Below are 16,429 nucleotides of genomic sequence, written 5' to 3'. Positions count from 1 at the left end.
CTTCACCCAAAATGTCTGTGTGGGTGGACCATTTCAGTTTGTCCGTGATGTGTACGATAAGAAACTTAAAATTGCCACCTTCGCCACTGCTGTCCCGTTAATGTGGATGGGGGGTGTGCTCCCTCTGCTGTTTATTGAAGTTCACGATCATCTCCTTTGTTTTGTTGACGTTGAGTGAGATTGATTTCCTTACACCACACACATCCCTGTAGGCTGTTTCGTCATTGTTGGTAATCAAGCCCACTACTTTTGTGTCATCTGCAAACTTAATGACTGAGTTGGAGGTGTGCATGGCCACGCAGTCATGGGTGAACAGGGAGTACAGGAGGGGGCTGAGCATGCACCCTTGTGGGGCCCCAGTGTTGAGGATCACAGAAGTGGAGATTATGTTTCCTACAATTGCACAGGGCGGGGTTGAGACCCAGGCTCTCAAGCTTAATGATGAGCTTGGAGGGTACTATGGTGTTGAAAGCTGAGCTGCAGTCAATGAACAGCATTACATAGGTATTCCTCTTGTCCAGATGGGAAAGGGCAGTGTGCAGTGTGAAGGCGATTGCATCGTCTGTGGACCTATTGGGGCGGTGTGCAAATTGAAGTGGGAATAGGGTGGCAGGTAAGGTGGAAGTGATACGATCCTTGACTAGTCTCCCAAAGCACTTCATAATGACAGAAGTGAGTGCTACTGGGTGATAATAATTTAGTTCAGTTATGTTTGCCTTCTTGGGTACAGGAACAATGGTAGCCATCTTGAAGCATGTGGGGACAGCAGACTGGGATAGGGAGAGATTGAATATGTCTTTAAACACACCAGCCAGCTGGTCTGTGCATGCTCTGAGGACGCGGCTAGGGATTCTGTCTGGGCCGGCAGCCTTGTGAGGGTTAACACGTTTAAATGTCATACTCACATCGGCCACAGAGAAGGGGGGGCCCACAGTCCTTGATAGCGGGCTGCGTCGGTGACACTGTATTATCCTCAAATAGAGCAAAGAAGGTGTTTACATTGTCTGGAAGCAAGACTTCGGTGTCTGTGACGTGGCTGGTTCTCTATTTTTAGTCCATAATTGCCTGTAGACCCTGCCACATATGTCTCGTGCCTGAGCCTTTGAATTGCGACTCCACTTTGTCCCTATACCAATATTTTGCTTGTTTGATTGCCTTGGAGGGTATAACTACACGGTTTATATTCTGCCATATTCCCAGTCATCTTTCCATGGTTAAAATGCGGTAGTTCGCGTTCTCAGTTTTGCGCGAATGTCGCCATCTATCCACAGTTTCTGGTTAGGGTAGGGTTTAATAGTCACAATGGGTACAACATTATCTAATGCACTTCCTTATAAACTCACTCACTGAATCAGCTTATAAATCAATGTTATTCTCTGAGGCTGCCCGGAACAATTCCCAGTCTGTGTGATCAAAACATTCTTGAAGCGTGGATTTCGATTGGTCAGAGCAGCACTGCATAGTCACGGGTACATCCTGTTTGAGTTTCTGCCTATAGGATGGTAGGAGCAAAATGGAGTCATGGTCATATTTGCAGAAGGGTGGGGGAGGGCCTTGTATGCATCGCGGAAGTTAGAATAGCAGTGATCCAGTGTATTGCCCGCACGAGTGTTACAATCAATATGTTGATTGGATTTAGGGTAGCCTTGTTCTCAAATTTGCTTTGTTAAAATTCCCAGCTACAATAAATGCAACCTCAAGACATATGGTTTCCAGTCCAATGAAGTTCCTTGAGGGCGGTTGTGGTATCAGCTTGTGGGGGGATATACACAGCTGTGACAATAACCAACAAGAATTATCTTGGGAGATAATATGGTCAGCATTTGATGAAGGAATTGTAGGTCAGGTGAAAAAAAAGGACTTGAGTTCCTGTATGTTGTTACAATTACACCATGAGTCGTTAATTATGAAGCATACACCCCCACCCTTTTTCCCAGAAAGATTCCATCGACGCAACGCATAAAGAATCCCGGTGGCTGTACCGACTCCGACAACATATTCCGAGAGAGCCATGTTTCTGTGAAACAGAGAATGTTACAATCCCAGATGTCTCTCTGGAAAGCAACCCTTGCCCTAATCTCGTCTATCTTGTTATCTAGAGACTGGACATTGGCAAGAAATATACTCGTAAGTGGTGAGTGGTGTGCACGCCTTCAAAGTCTGACCAGGAGGCAGCTCCGTCTACATCTTCTGCGGCGTCGTTGTTTTGGTTCGGCCTCTGGAATCAGATCCAATGTCCTGTGTGGTGGTGCGAACAAAGGATCCACTTTGGGAAAGTTGTATTCCTGGTCATAATGTTGGTAAGTTGACGTCGCTTTGATATCCAATAGTTCTTCTCGGCTGTATGTAATAACACTTAAGATTTTCTGCTCTAACAACGTAAGAAATAATACATAAAAAAAATAAAAAATACTGCATGGTTTCCTAAGGACTAGAAGTGAGGCGACCATCTCTGTCGGCCCCATCTTGCGCCATCTTGGGATGACTCGTACTGGAGTCCGCTCTGTAGGGTAGTCACTAGCTGGCACAGCCACAAAGTTATGCAATCTGATTTTAAACCTAACCCACTCACCCGTATGCCTAACCCTCACCTTCAATTAAGACCAAAAAGCACATTTTTGTTTTCATGAATTTGTACAATATATAACAAATTTGGATTTTGCAGCTGGTCCATATCTAGAGGAAATTGATCAATTCTGGACAGATACCTTCACTTCATCTTCCATGTCTGATATCTTCTTCTGAAGGACACGTGTTTCCTACAGAGAAGAGCCACAAGCCACAATGAGACTAAACATGACAGGGCTATCAGCCTGACCATGACATTAACTAATAAAACAAAATATAATCAAATAGACATGTTGTACCAGAACAAGAGAGAAGTAAACAGAAAGTGCATAGGCAAACATCTTGTGAAATGAGGATCTCACCCGTTTTTCTTTCTCAAGCATGGACCTCTCATTGGACCTCTCAGTCATTGTGATCTTTCTCTGCAATACAAAAGTCCATGGTTAAAATAGTGACAATGAGAACAAAACAGCAAACATTTCTCATATGAAGAGTTTAATTCCAAAACGCTATATATCCATTTTCAGATGGAGTCTATTGACTCACCCGTGAGTCAATCTGAGTAACATAAGAAAACCCCCATCAAAATCTGTCAGTTTAAGCTAGAGATATCAAACACCGCTGTAGCTTGGCCACCTTCCACCGCATCCGCCTATGGCGGCCTTCCGAATCTGAAGTGGAAGGTGGCCGAGCTACAGTGGTGTTTGTTAGACCATGAGAACCTGAAAATCGGTCCTCTCACAAAAAAATTTAATGTCTGTAGTGTCCGAATGGTTTGGCCTAGAAAACTAATAGGACCACTCTAGGGATAGATGACTCTCATGATGGAGGGGGAGGGGGGGTTCAACTTTGTTTCATTTGGAAATTAGAGCTCTACCTAGTGGTTGAGAAGCCTAGAGATGATCGTATTAGCAATGGCACATTAGAAGGGCAATTTGCCTAACATAAATGACTTTAGTTCTGCTTTCATAGGTAGGTAGGCATTGTTAAATGAGGGCTGATGTCAAATTTGTGTGACCAAAAATGTACAGTTAATTACATTTAAATGAATGTGTTTTCAGGTGGTGTGTAGTGCAATATCACCCAAAGTGTTTTTCTTGAATTTCAAATTAGCTACTGTACATGTTTCCATCATGGTTCCCACATACATGACAAAGAGTACTTTTCTATTATAGTATTTTTTGTATTACTATTTACCATATTCTTATTGCTAACAGGAATGGTGCAATATTCATCCCTCAACAACTGAATTCCTACCTTTTATCCCATGTCTTTGGTGACTGATTGAGTTTTCTTACAGTCCTCTTATTGGCCAAAGTTAGAGTGCCACAACACTAAACTGCAGCAACCCAAAAGGTTACAAATTATGTTAAGTGGTGCAGGAGGGCTGGGGAGACGAACATCCAAGTTCAAATGAAGATTTTTTTCATATCTACTTCTAAATCCATTGTAAAAAACATGCTCAGCTAACCGGTTGAGAATAGGGTTAAATAACTTATTAAAGTGATTTGTGTTTGTTCATGACAGAAATGTATTTGCTTGAAATCTACAGTATCACTTGAAAGTTTCATTTCAGGGAGACAAATAATCATGTTTCGCTGCAAAACACTAAATATCCACCTGAGCCTCACTCAGACAAATAAGTATTACTTGTAGGTTTTACACAGTCAAATGTGACAAGTAATTTTAAGGAGAAATTTACAAATTATACATTTCTGATATTAATATAAAAATATATATATTTTTAAATGTATCAATAAAGTAATATGAGGTACAGTGCCTTGCGAAAGTATTCGGCCCCCTTGAACTTTGCGACCTTTTGCCACATTTCAGGCTTCAAACATAAAGATATAAAACTGTATTTTTTTGTGAAGAATCAACAACAAGTGGGACACAATCATGAAGTGGAACGACATTTATTGGATATTTCAAACTTTTTTAACAAACCAAAAAATGAAAAATTGGGCGTGCAAAATTATTCAGCCCCTTTATTTTCAGTGCAGCAAACTCTCTCCAGAAGTTCAGTGAGGATCTCTGAATGATCCAATGTTGACCTAAATGACTAATGATGATAAATACAATCCACCTGTGTGTAATCAAGTCTCCGTATAAATGCACCTGCACTGTGATAGTCTCAGAGGTCCGTTAAAAGCGCAGAGAGCATCATGAAGAACAAGGAACACACCAGGCAGGTCCGAGATACTGTTGTGAAGAAGTTTAAAGCCGGATTTGGATACAAAAAGATTTCCCAAGCTTTAAACATCCCAAGGAGCAGAGATCTACAGCTGAGGTGGGAGACTCTGTCCATAGGACAACAATCAGCCGTATATTGCACAAATCTGGCCTTTATGGAAGAGTGGCAAGAAGAAAGCCATTTCTTAAAGATATCCATAAAAAGTGTTGTTTAAACTTTGTTTAAAGTTTGCCACAAGCCACCTGGGAGACACACCAAACATGTGGAAGAAGGTGCTCTGGTCAGATGAAACCAAAATTGAACTTTTTGGCAACAATGCAAAACGTTATGTTTGGCGTAAAAGCAACACAGCTCATCACCCTGAACACCCCACTGTCAAACATGGTGGTGGCAGCATCATGGTTTGGGCCTGCTTTTCTTCAGCAGGGACAGGGAAGATGGTTAAAATTGATGGGAAGATGGATGGAGCCAAATACAGGACCATTCTGGAAGAAAACCTGATGGAGTCTGCAAAAGACCTGAGACTGGGACGGAGATTTGTCTTCCAACAAGACAATGATCCAAAATCTACAATGGAATGGTTCAAAAATAAACATATCCAGGTGTTAGAATGGCCAAGTCAAAGTCCAGACCTGAATCCAATCGAGAATCGGTGGAAAGAACTGAAAACTGCTGTTCACAAATGCTCTCCATCCAACCTCACTGAGCTCGAGCTGTTTTGCAAGGAGGATTGGGAAAAAGTTCAGTCTCTCGATGTGCAAAACTGATAGAGACATACCCCAAGCGACTTACAGCTGTAATCGCAGCAAAAGGTGGCGCTACAAAGTATTAACTTAAGGGGGCTGAATAATTTTCAGTTTTTGATTTGTTAAAAAAGTTTGAAATATCCAATAAATGTCGTTCCACTTCATGATTGTGTCCCACTTGTTGTTGATTCTTCACAAAAAAATACAGTTTTATATCTTTATGTTTGAAGCCTGAAATGTGTGAAAAGGTCGCAAAGTTCAAGGGGGCCGAATACTTTCGCAAGGCACTGTATGTATAGAAAATATTTACATTTGCCATTTTTAGCAGATGCTCTTATCCAGAGTGATTCATTCATCTTAAGATTGCTTGGTGAGAGACAACCACATATCACAGGCGAATATACAGGATACGAACATTTAATTCCAGCTAAACAATGGATAATTAGAGTTTTGCAACAAAAGCCATTTTAATACAGAATTAAAATCTATGAATAAAAAAATCTGAGAACAGTAATATTTTACCCATACATGAAGGTAAGTCATAAGCAATCATTTATTTTGAAGAAAAAAACACAATTGTGAAAGATTTGTGGACATAGTGTTTTTGGAACAAAACTCTTCAATATTTACCTTTGAAAACAAACATGGTACTGTACTTCAAAAATACCAATTCCCAAGCATTTCTCTGGGAATAATCCAATGCCTTTTTCTTGCATAATCTGTCATGGTTCTCACTCCTGGAAGAGTTACTCCACATTGTATTTGACAAGAACTCTAAGTTGGGAATCACAATGATAAGTCATGATATGGCACAAGCGTCCATATACACTACAAGTATGTGGGCACCCCTTCAAATGAGTGGATTAAGCTATTTCAGTCATACCTGTTGCTGACAGATATAAAATCGAGCACACAGTCATGCAGTCTCGAAAGACAAACATTGACAGTAGAATGGCCCCTACTGAAGACCTCCGTGACTTTCAACATGGCACCGTCATAGGATGCCACTTTTCCAACAAGTCAGTTGGTAAAATTTCTGCCCTGCTGGAGTTGCCCCGGTCAACTGTAAGTACTGTTAGTGTGGAAACGTTTAGGAGCAACAACGGCTCAGCCTTGAAGAGGTAGGCCACACAAGCTCACAGAACAGGATCGCCGAGTGCTGAAGCGTGTAACTCGTAACATTCGTTTGTCCTCATTTGCAACACTCACCACCGAGTACCAAACGTCAGCACAAAAACTGTTTGTCGGGAGCTTCATGAAATTAGTTTCCATGGCTGAGCAGCCGCATATAAGCGGCTGCTAAGATCAACACGTGCAATGCAAAGCGTTTGCTGAAGTGGTGTAAACCTCTCCGCCATTGGCAGAAACGGGTTCTCTGGAGTGATGAATCACGCTTCACCATCTGGCAGTATAGCGGACGAATCTGAGTTTGGCGGGTGCCAGGAGAACTTTACCTGCTCCAATGCATAGTGCCAAATGTAAAGTTTGATGGAAGAAGAATGATGTTCTGGGGCAGTTTTTCATGGTTCGTGCTACAGTAGGCGCCTTTGTTCCAGTGAAGGTAAATCTTAACGCAACAGCATACAATGACATTCTAGACAATTCTGCGCTTCCAACTTTGTGGCAACAGTTTGGGGAAGGCGCTTTCCTGTTTCATCATGATAATAGAAATGGTTTGTCGAGATCGGTGTGGAAGAAATTGACTGGCCCGCACAGAGCCCTGACCTCAACCCCGTCGAATTGGAACGCTGACTGCGAGCCAGGCCGAATCACTCAACATTAGTGCCAGACGTCACTAATGCTCGTTGCTGAATGGAAGCAAGTACCTGCAGCAATGTTCCAACGTCTAGTGGAAAGCTTTCCCAGAAGAGTGGAGACTGTTATAGCAGCAAAGGGGGACCAACTCCATATTAATGCCCATGATTTCGGAATGAGTTGTTCAACGAGCAGGTGTCCACATACCACGTAGTGTACGTATTCATTTGACTCTTCTGCAATCTGGTCATTTTCATCCATGTTATTTGATTTTGGGATGGTTTGAACTACTTTGTGTGGCGGATGAATACCAGTTAGGGATAATCACCTGTGTGACTTTCTCCAGCTGAGTCTGCACCAACACCAGCTCCTGTTTGCTGCCCTGCAGCCGGGACTTGAGTCTCTCATTTGTAGACATGGCCTCCTCGTACATCTGCAATATAAAACACAGACACAGAATATCATAACATGCCACAGTATTTTACTACTACACTTTACTTGAACTCTCTGTCATAAAGGCTACGTAATACTTTCATTACATAACAGATGTCACAACAGATCATTAGCTACCTACGCCAGTTTGCTAGCTTTAAGAAACTGTTGGAGAATTTTACATTACAGGTTACCTTCTTATAGTCAGTGCATCCTGCCTCTTCCTCAGCCTTTTTCCGAGCTGCCATTCTGTTTTCCCTGCGAGCGTCATACGCTTCTCGGTCGTAAGCACCAGACGAGTCCAGTCTGAGGTAAAGATAACAAATGACTACTTCACTGTGCCAGAGCTTGATCATCAATATACTTTATATTTCACCTCTATTTAACCAGGTAGGCTAGTTGAGAACAAGTTCTCATTTACAACTGCAACCTTTTGAGCCGAATTGTAATAAAAAGGTCAGTTGCAAAGGAGGCCTGAGTAATAAAGTTGACCAATGGCTGTTAGGATATGCATGAACGCCTGGTAGTGAAAATCTTTGACGAAGTGAGCTGAGATGAAAGCAGCTTACCTGGACACTCTTTCATGCTGAAAACAAACAAAAAAGATATGTCACTTACAAAATGCATAAAACATGAGTAGTTTGAATGATCTTCAACACTGAGGTGTAATGGCTTCTTCCTGGTTAATATTGCACACTCAGACCGTAACTTTTGCCTGGGACTGTATTTTAAATCAACCTATGCTTATTGGGCTTTAATGAACAGGAATAAAATAGGCACTTGTTAGGACAGATGACACTTGTAAATGACGCCTATGTTCAGAACCTTTGATTGTGCATTCCTTTGGGGTTTCACACATATTTCTCCCCAGCGCAATTCATTTAAAATCAACGTTTTCAGTGAAATACCATGAGAACATTTAGTTTTGACAGCAATATATCAAATAATGATAAAATGACAAAATGGACAGTCTAAGTAAATTCCATACAGTATTTGACATGCAATTTATAAAAAATCTATACAGTGGGGAGAATAAGTATTTGTCTCTCACAGTTGAAGTGTACCTATGATAAAAATGTCAGACCTCTACATGCTTTGTAAGTAGGAAAACCTGCTAAATCGGCAGCGTATCAAACTTGTTCTCCCCACTGTATTTGTATCATAAAGCAGGTTGTGAGCATGTTGAGAAACATGTCAGACTTAGAGATTCATTTTCCGTTTACAGTACCAGTCAAAAGTTGACACACCTACTCATTCAAGGGTTCTTTTTTACATTTTGTGTTTTTACTATTTTCAGCATTGTAGAATAAGAGTGAAGACATCAAAACTATGAAATAATACATGAAATCATGTAGTAACCAAAAAAAGTGTTAAACATATAGCAGTCACCATTTGCCTTGATGAAGGTTTTGCACACTCTTGGCATTCTCTCAACCACCTGGAATGCTTTTCCAACAGTCTTGAAGGAGTTCCCACATATGCTGAGCACTTGTTGGCTTCTTTTCCTTCACTCTGCGTTCCAACTCTTCCCAAACCATCTCAATTGGGTTCAGGTCAGGTGATTGTGGAGGCCAGGTCATCTGATGCAGCAGGCCATCATCATATTTGGTCAAATAACCCTTACACAGCCTGGAGGAGTGTTGGGTCATTGTCCTGTTGAAAAACAAATGATAGTGGGACTAAGCGCAAACCAGATGGGATGGCATATTGCTGCAGAATGCTGTGGTAGCCATGCTTGTTAAGTGTTCCTTGAATTCTAAATAAATCACCAGCAAAGCACACCCACACCATAACACCTCCTCCTCCATGCTTCACGGTGGGAACCACACATGCGTAGATCATCCGTTCACTACTCTTCGTCTCACAAATACACGGCGGTTGGAACCAAAAACTCAAATTTGGACTCATCAGACCAAATTACAGATTTCCAACGGTCTAATGTCCATTGGTCGTGTTTCTTGGCTCAAGTAAGTCTCTTCTTATTATTGGTGTCCTTTAGTAGTGGTTTCTTTGCAGCAATTCAACCATGAAGCCCTGATTCACGCAGTCTCCACTGAATAGATCATGTTGTGATGTGTCTTTTACTTGAACTATGTGAAGCATTTATTTGGGCTGCAATCTGAGGTGCAGTTAACTCTAATGGAATTATCCTCTGCAGCAGATGTAACTCTGGATCTTCCTTTCCTGTGGCGGTCCTCATGAGAGACAGTTTCATTATAGTTCTTGATGGTTTTTACGACTGCACTTGAAGAAACTTTCAAAGTACTTTACATTTTCCAGATTGACTGACTATCATGTATTAAAGTAACCATGGACTGTCAATTCTCTTTGCTTATTTGAGAATTTCTTGCCATAATATGGACGTGGTCTTTTACCAAATAGGTCCGTCTTCTGTGTATCATCCCTGCCTTGCCACAACACAACACATTGACAGAAACACATTAATTAAGAAGGAAAGAAATGCCACAAATGAACTTTTAACAATGCACACCTGTTAATTGATATGCATTCCAGGTAACTACCTCACGAAGCTGGTTGAGAGAATGCCAAGAGTGTACAAAGCTGTCATCAAGGCAAAGGGTGGTTACTTTGAAGAATCTCAAATATAAAATATATTTTGATTTGTTTAACACTGTTTTGGGTACTACATGATTCCATATGTGTTATTTCATAGTTTTGATGTCTTCACAATTATTCTACAGCGTAGAAAATAGTAAAAATAAGGAAAAAACCCTATGAGTAGGTGTGTCCAAACTAAATAGGGGTATTGTAAAGTAGTTGGCTACTGTGAAAACGTACTGTGGTGTTATATGGCATTTCTACCCCACGCAACATTGTGCATTTCTATGTGACTTGTCAACTGGTACAGTATAGCTTGTGTCTCTGCTTGAAATTCATCAGCTTACAATGAGTGTATCAATGAAATTCAGATAATGAGTGGAATATATTGTTATATACAACCCAGGTATTTCGTCAGTGTCTTGTACAATACATTATAATTCCAATTGGTAGCACAGAGTGTATCTTTCCACTCTGTCCAATTACTGGCTGATGGAGAATGATTATGTAGTATTTACAGCCACATTCATATATGATTTGGTTTTACCTGCCAATAGAAATTGATGTAAAATTGATACACGTATGAGGAAAAATGTAGAATTTTGCATTGTTCAGCACTTTATAAAACTATATATACACACTATATAGCCAAAAGTATGTGGACACCTGCTTGTCAAACATCTCATTCCAAAGTCAAGGGCATTAATATGGAGTTGGTCCCTCCTTTGCTGTTGTAACAGCCTCAACTCTTTTGGGAAGGCTTTCCGCTAGATGTTGGAACACTGTTGTGGGGAATTGCTTCCATTCAGTCACTGATGTTGCGCTATTAGTTCTGGCTCACAGTTGGCATTCTAATTCATCCCAAAGGTGTTCGATGGGGTTGAGGTCAGGGCTCTGTGTGGGCCAGTCAATTTCTTCCACACCGAACTCGACAAACCGTTTCTGTATGGACCTTGCTTTGCGCACTGGGCATTGTCATGCTGAAACAGGAAAGGGCTTCCCCAAACTGTTGCCACAAAGTTGGATGCACAGAATCATTATATGCTGTTGTGTTAAGATGTCCCTTCACTGGAACTAAGGGGCCGAGCAAGAATGGTGAAAAACATCCCCAGACCATTATTCCTCCTCCATCAAAATGTACAGTTGGCACTATGCATTGGGGCAGGTAGCATTCTCCTGGCAAACCCAAATTCATCAGTCGGACTGCCAGAGAGACATTGTTTGCTGATTATAATAATAATAAATTACATTGCTATAGCGCTTTTCATAGAATCTCAAAGCTCTTCAAGAGCAAAAAACAAACAAGCAATATCAAAGCTGCATCCTCCGAAGATGGAGAGGCTCAGTCATGGCTTGAGCGGAGAGAGCTGGTCAGAGGATGGTAAATGATTGTGATGGAGTCTGCTGATGATCTTGTAGAGGGCAAGTCTGGGAACCAGACTCAATTGTATAACCACTTCTCCTCTTCCACTCTGTGTAGCACCCACTTGGGTGATGCCTCAGCAGCTCTGGGTGCCAGACACCTCTTCAACACAAAATTCAGAATAGTACCCAGTTGTCCTCGCTACGAGCCCTCTGTCTCAGCACTGCTGTATTCCTCTATCTGCCATTCCTCTCCCATTTCAGGCAACTCCTCAAATAATGTTCTCAGAATAGCTGGTACTGTGTCCAGATATTTTTGCCAACAAAAACATTAGCCATTTAGCTAGCTAGCTAGCCAAGCCTAAAAGTGTTAACCTGTTAGTCAATCTGCAAATCCATGGTTCAAATACACCAGATACAGTATATGCAATTAAACTCAATGTTATCAAAAACAAAAGAGCTGATTAAAAACACCTAACAGGTTACTAAATATGTACACATTTATAGGAGCTCTCTGCTGAGGCTGCTACTAGGGCACCATGGCAACTATAGAACATACTCTAGTCATTTAAGCATGTTAACCCTTCTAAGGCTGCCGGCCTATACGTCATCTGAAGCCACGTCCTCAGACCATGTGCAGACCAGCTGCCTGGAGTGTTTACGGACATATTCAATCTCTCCATATCCCAGTTTGTTGCCCCCACTTCCTTCAAGATGTCCACCATTGTTACTGTACTCAAGAAAGTAAGGGACAGTAACTGAACTAAATAACTATCACCCTGTAGCAGTCATTTATGTCATCATGAAGTGCTTTGAGATGCTAGTTAAGGACCATATCACCCCCATCTTACCCGACAACCTAGAGCCACTACAATTCGCATACCGCCCGAGTGGCACAGAGGTCTAAGGTACTGCATCTCAGTGCTAGAGGCGTCACTACAGACACCCTGGTTTGATTCCAGGCTGTATCACAAACAGCCGGATTGGGAGTCCAATAGGGCAGAGCACAATTGGCCCAGCGTCATCCGGGTTCGGCCGGTGTAGGCCGTCATTGTAAATAAGAACTTGTTCATAACTGACTTGGCTAGTTACATAAAGGATAAAAAAATAAACAGATCCGCAGACGACTCAATCGCCATTGCACTGCACACTGCCCTATCCCACCTGGACAAGGGAAACCCCTATACAAGAACGCTGTTCATCGACTGTAGCTCAGCCTTCAACACTATAGTGGCTTCCAAGCTCATCACTAAAGTCAGGGCCCTGGGTCTGGGTCCTGGACTTCCTGACGGGCTGACCCCAAGTGGTGAAGGTAGGCAACAACACCTGCACCACACTAATCCTCTGTCACACCCTGATCTGTTCCACCTGTCTTTGTGTTCGTCTCCACCCCCCACCAGTTGTCTCCCATTTCCCCTAATTATCCCCTGTGTATTTATACCTGCATTTTTTATTTGTTTCCAATTCGTCTTGTCAAGTCCTACCAACATTTTCCAGTGTTTCCTGTGCTCTAGTTTTTGTTTTTCCTAGTTCTGACCTCTTTGCCTGTCCTGACCCTGATCCAGCTCCCTTTCGAGCTGCAGCCTTTGTTCCTCTTGGACCGCTTGATGACAGTATACTTCATAACGCTGATGTCCAGGAGTGCACTCGCCTCGGCTACGGCAGTGTGGGAGCAACAGTCCACCGTTTGCCTCAGTCTGGAGGAGTTTATGGCGGAGATACGAAAAGTGTTAGATTTTCCATTGTCTGGGAGAGAGCCTGCGCATAAGCTGCTCCAACTACTTCAAGACTCCTTTAGTGTGGCAGACTCCGCGGTGGATTTTCGCACGTTGATGGCTGAGAGAGCCTGGAACCTGGAGGCTCTTTTTGACACGTTCCTTAATGGATTACCGGAAGAGATTACAGACAAGCTTGCAGCCCGGGAGCTTCACATGGACCTCGATTACCTCATCCCCTTGATAGTATGGATCAATGGGCGGCTACAGGAAAGTAAGAGGGAGAAGAGGTTGGTTACCGGTCACATTCGCTCGTCCACTGCTCCCACCTCACCTCCGAGGAATCCTGGAAGTTCTCGTCGTGCACCTTACTGAAAGAATCCGAGGTCCCCCGAGTGCCCACGGGATTCCACGAGGGCGGTTGACTCACCTCCCCCAGAGCACATTACGTAGATTGAGCACCAGGAGCTGTCTGTATTGTGGGACTACAGGATATTATATTTCCACCTGTCCATTAAAAAGACCAGTTTCACCAGTAGGTACCCCTCTCCATGCCAACCTTTTGTGGGGTGACCAGGCCAAATAACTCCGGGTGCTCGTTGACTCTGGGGCTGACGAGAGCTTAATCTACACTACTTTGGTGTCGGAGCTGGGTATCTCCACTCAATCCCTCTCCATTCCCATGGACGTCAGAATGCTGTATGGGCGCTCTACAGAGTCACCCGCAATACGGTTCCTATCAACCTACGAGTACCAGGAAATTATAGAATCTCCCCATGTACCCGTGGTTTTGGGGTATTCATGCATTCAGAAGCACAATCCTCTGATCAACTGGGCTACTGGTTCTATCGTGGGTTAGAGCCCGTTCTGATATGCGCAGTGTCTTAAGTCAGCACAGCCTGCCCCAGGATGTTTTCCTGCAGGCTTGGGAGAAGTCTTTAACCTCTCCGCCATTCCCGCGTAGTACTTTGACCTCTTGGAGGTCTTCAACAAGACCCGAGCTACGTCTCTCCCTCTGCATCAACCCTATGACTGCACCATGGATCTTCTCCCGGGCACTACACCCACTCTGGGGTGGCTTTATTCCCTGCCGGGTCCGGAAACCAAGGCTATGGAGGAGTACATTGAAGACTCTCTCGCTGCAGGGATTGGTTGTCCATCTGCCTTTCCCGCCGGAGCAGGGTTCTTCTTTGTGGAGAAGGACAATACCTTGCGCCCGTAGATTGACTACCGAGGCCTTAATGACATCACAGTTAAAAAACGTTACTGCCTACCACTCATCTCATCGGCTTCAGGGAGCGACAATCTTCTCAAAGTTGGACCTTCGGAACACTTACCATTTGGTTCGGATAGAGGAAGGAGACGAGTAGAAGACAGCCTTTAACACGGCTATTGGGCACTATGAGTACTTGGTTAAGCCATTCGGACTGACCAACGCTCCCGCTGTCTTCCAAGTCCTGGTCAACGATATGCTCTGGGACATGCTGAACCGGTTCGTGTTTGTCTATGTCGACGACATCCTTGTCTTTCCCCATTCAGCTCAAGAGCAGGTCCTTCAAGTCCGACAGGTCCTTCAGCTCCTCCTGGCGAACCAATTTTTCATTGAAGCGGAGAAGTGTGAATTCCATCACACCACCATCTCCTTCCTAGGATACGTTGTCACTGCCAAACATATACAGATGGATCCAGACAAGGTGAAAGCGGTGGTGGATTGGCCTCATCCCACATCCAGAATGAAGCTGCAACGTTTCCTGGGATTTGATAACTTATACCACCACTTCATCCAGGGTTACAGGACCCTTTCTCCCCCCCTCTCAGCACTCACCTCTCCCAATGTTCATTCACGTGGTCTCCAGCAGCTTTACCGGGAGTTATCTGACCTAAAACATCGATTCACTATAGTCCCCATCTGAATCCATCCGGATCCGTCCTGTCAGTTTGTGGTGGAGGTCGATGCCTCGGATGTCGGCGTGTGGGCCGTCCTGTCCCAGCGTTCTGCCCGGGACCAATAGCCGCGCCCCGGCGCTTTTCTCTCCCATCGTCTTACCCCTACCGATAGGAACTATGATGTGGGAAATAAAGAACTCCTTGCAATCAATATTGTATTGGAGGAGTGGAGGCACTGGTTAGAGGGGGTGGAGGCAGAACATCCTTTCTTAGTGTGGACTGACCATAAGAATCTGGAATATCTCCACTCCGCCAAGCGCCTCGACTCTAGGCAGGCACGTTGGGCCCTGTTATTCATCCGGTTAAATGTCACTCTCTCCTACCGCCCTGGGTCCAAGAATGTGAAGCCTGATGCACTTGCACATTTGTATAGCCCGCTGCACTCATCTGGGGTATAAAGAGCCTGGTCCATAAGGTGCAGTGTACCTAGCTGGTCCCCGTAGCTAACCGGATGTTTGTCCCAGCATCTGCTTGTTCCCCGGTCCTGAAATGGGCACATTCCTCGAGACTGACCTGCCATCCAGGCTCCCGTCGGACACTGGCTTTCATCCAACAACACTTTTGGTGGCCTTCCATGGTTCCTGATGTCTCTGCATTCGTTGCCACCTCCACTGTGTTTGCACGAAATAAGACTCCGAGGCATGGTCCAGCTGGCCTTCTGGATCAGCTGGACCAGACTCCGCTCCTGATCCCATATATGCCTGGACTTTGTTACTGGTCTTCCTCCATCAGACGGCAACACCTTTATCCTGACGTTGGAGGATAGGTTTTCTAAAGCCACCCATTTTATTCCCCTTCCCAAGTTACCCTCAGCCAATGAGACGGCTCAGCTCATGGTGCAGCATGTCTTCCGGATCCATGGACTTCCGGTCGACATGGTCTCCAATCGTGGTCCTCAGTTCTTGTCCCGGTTCTGAAAGGCGTTCTGCCCCCTCAAATGGGTTGTCGGACAGCCTGTCCCCCAATCTAACGGCCAGTTGGAACCCCCGGCTCTTTATTGCCTCTACTCTGCCAACACCACCACCTGGAGTCAGCAACAAATGTGTGTGGAATACGCCCCTAACACCCTTCCCTTCTCAGCCAATGGTCTCTCAACCTCCGAGGGCTCCTTGAGATATCAGACCCTGCTCTTCCCTGAGCAAGAAGTCAGC

At 43.9% G+C, this 16,429-nt stretch overlaps 1 protein-coding gene across 1 annotated transcript in view; it reads right to left on the bottom strand.

Moving 5' to 3' along the window:
* LOC109890831 (protein phosphatase 1 regulatory subunit 12B) overlaps positions 1-16,429 on the bottom strand; it is a 40,451-nt gene that overhangs the window by 5,220 nt on the left and 18,802 nt on the right. Inside the window, exons 2-6 of the mRNA XM_020482885.2 lie at positions 8,265-8,281; positions 7,890-8,001; positions 7,592-7,696; positions 2,931-2,990; positions 2,709-2,759 (exon numbers count right to left, since the gene is read on the bottom strand). Coding sequence (XP_020338474.1) covers positions 2,709-2,759; positions 2,931-2,990; positions 7,592-7,696; positions 7,890-8,001; positions 8,265-8,281 — 345 coding nt within the window. The remainder of the gene's footprint in view (positions 1-2,708; positions 2,760-2,930; positions 2,991-7,591; positions 7,697-7,889; positions 8,002-8,264; positions 8,282-16,429) is intronic.

The sequence above is a fragment of the Oncorhynchus kisutch genome, linkage group LG5 (assembly GCF_002021735.2).
Source record: "Oncorhynchus kisutch isolate 150728-3 linkage group LG5, Okis_V2, whole genome shotgun sequence".
Taxonomy (NCBI): Eukaryota; Metazoa; Chordata; class Actinopteri; order Salmoniformes; family Salmonidae; genus Oncorhynchus; species Oncorhynchus kisutch.
Note: the sequence above shows the minus strand (reverse complement) of the source record. Positions and strands in the feature narration are given on the sequence as shown.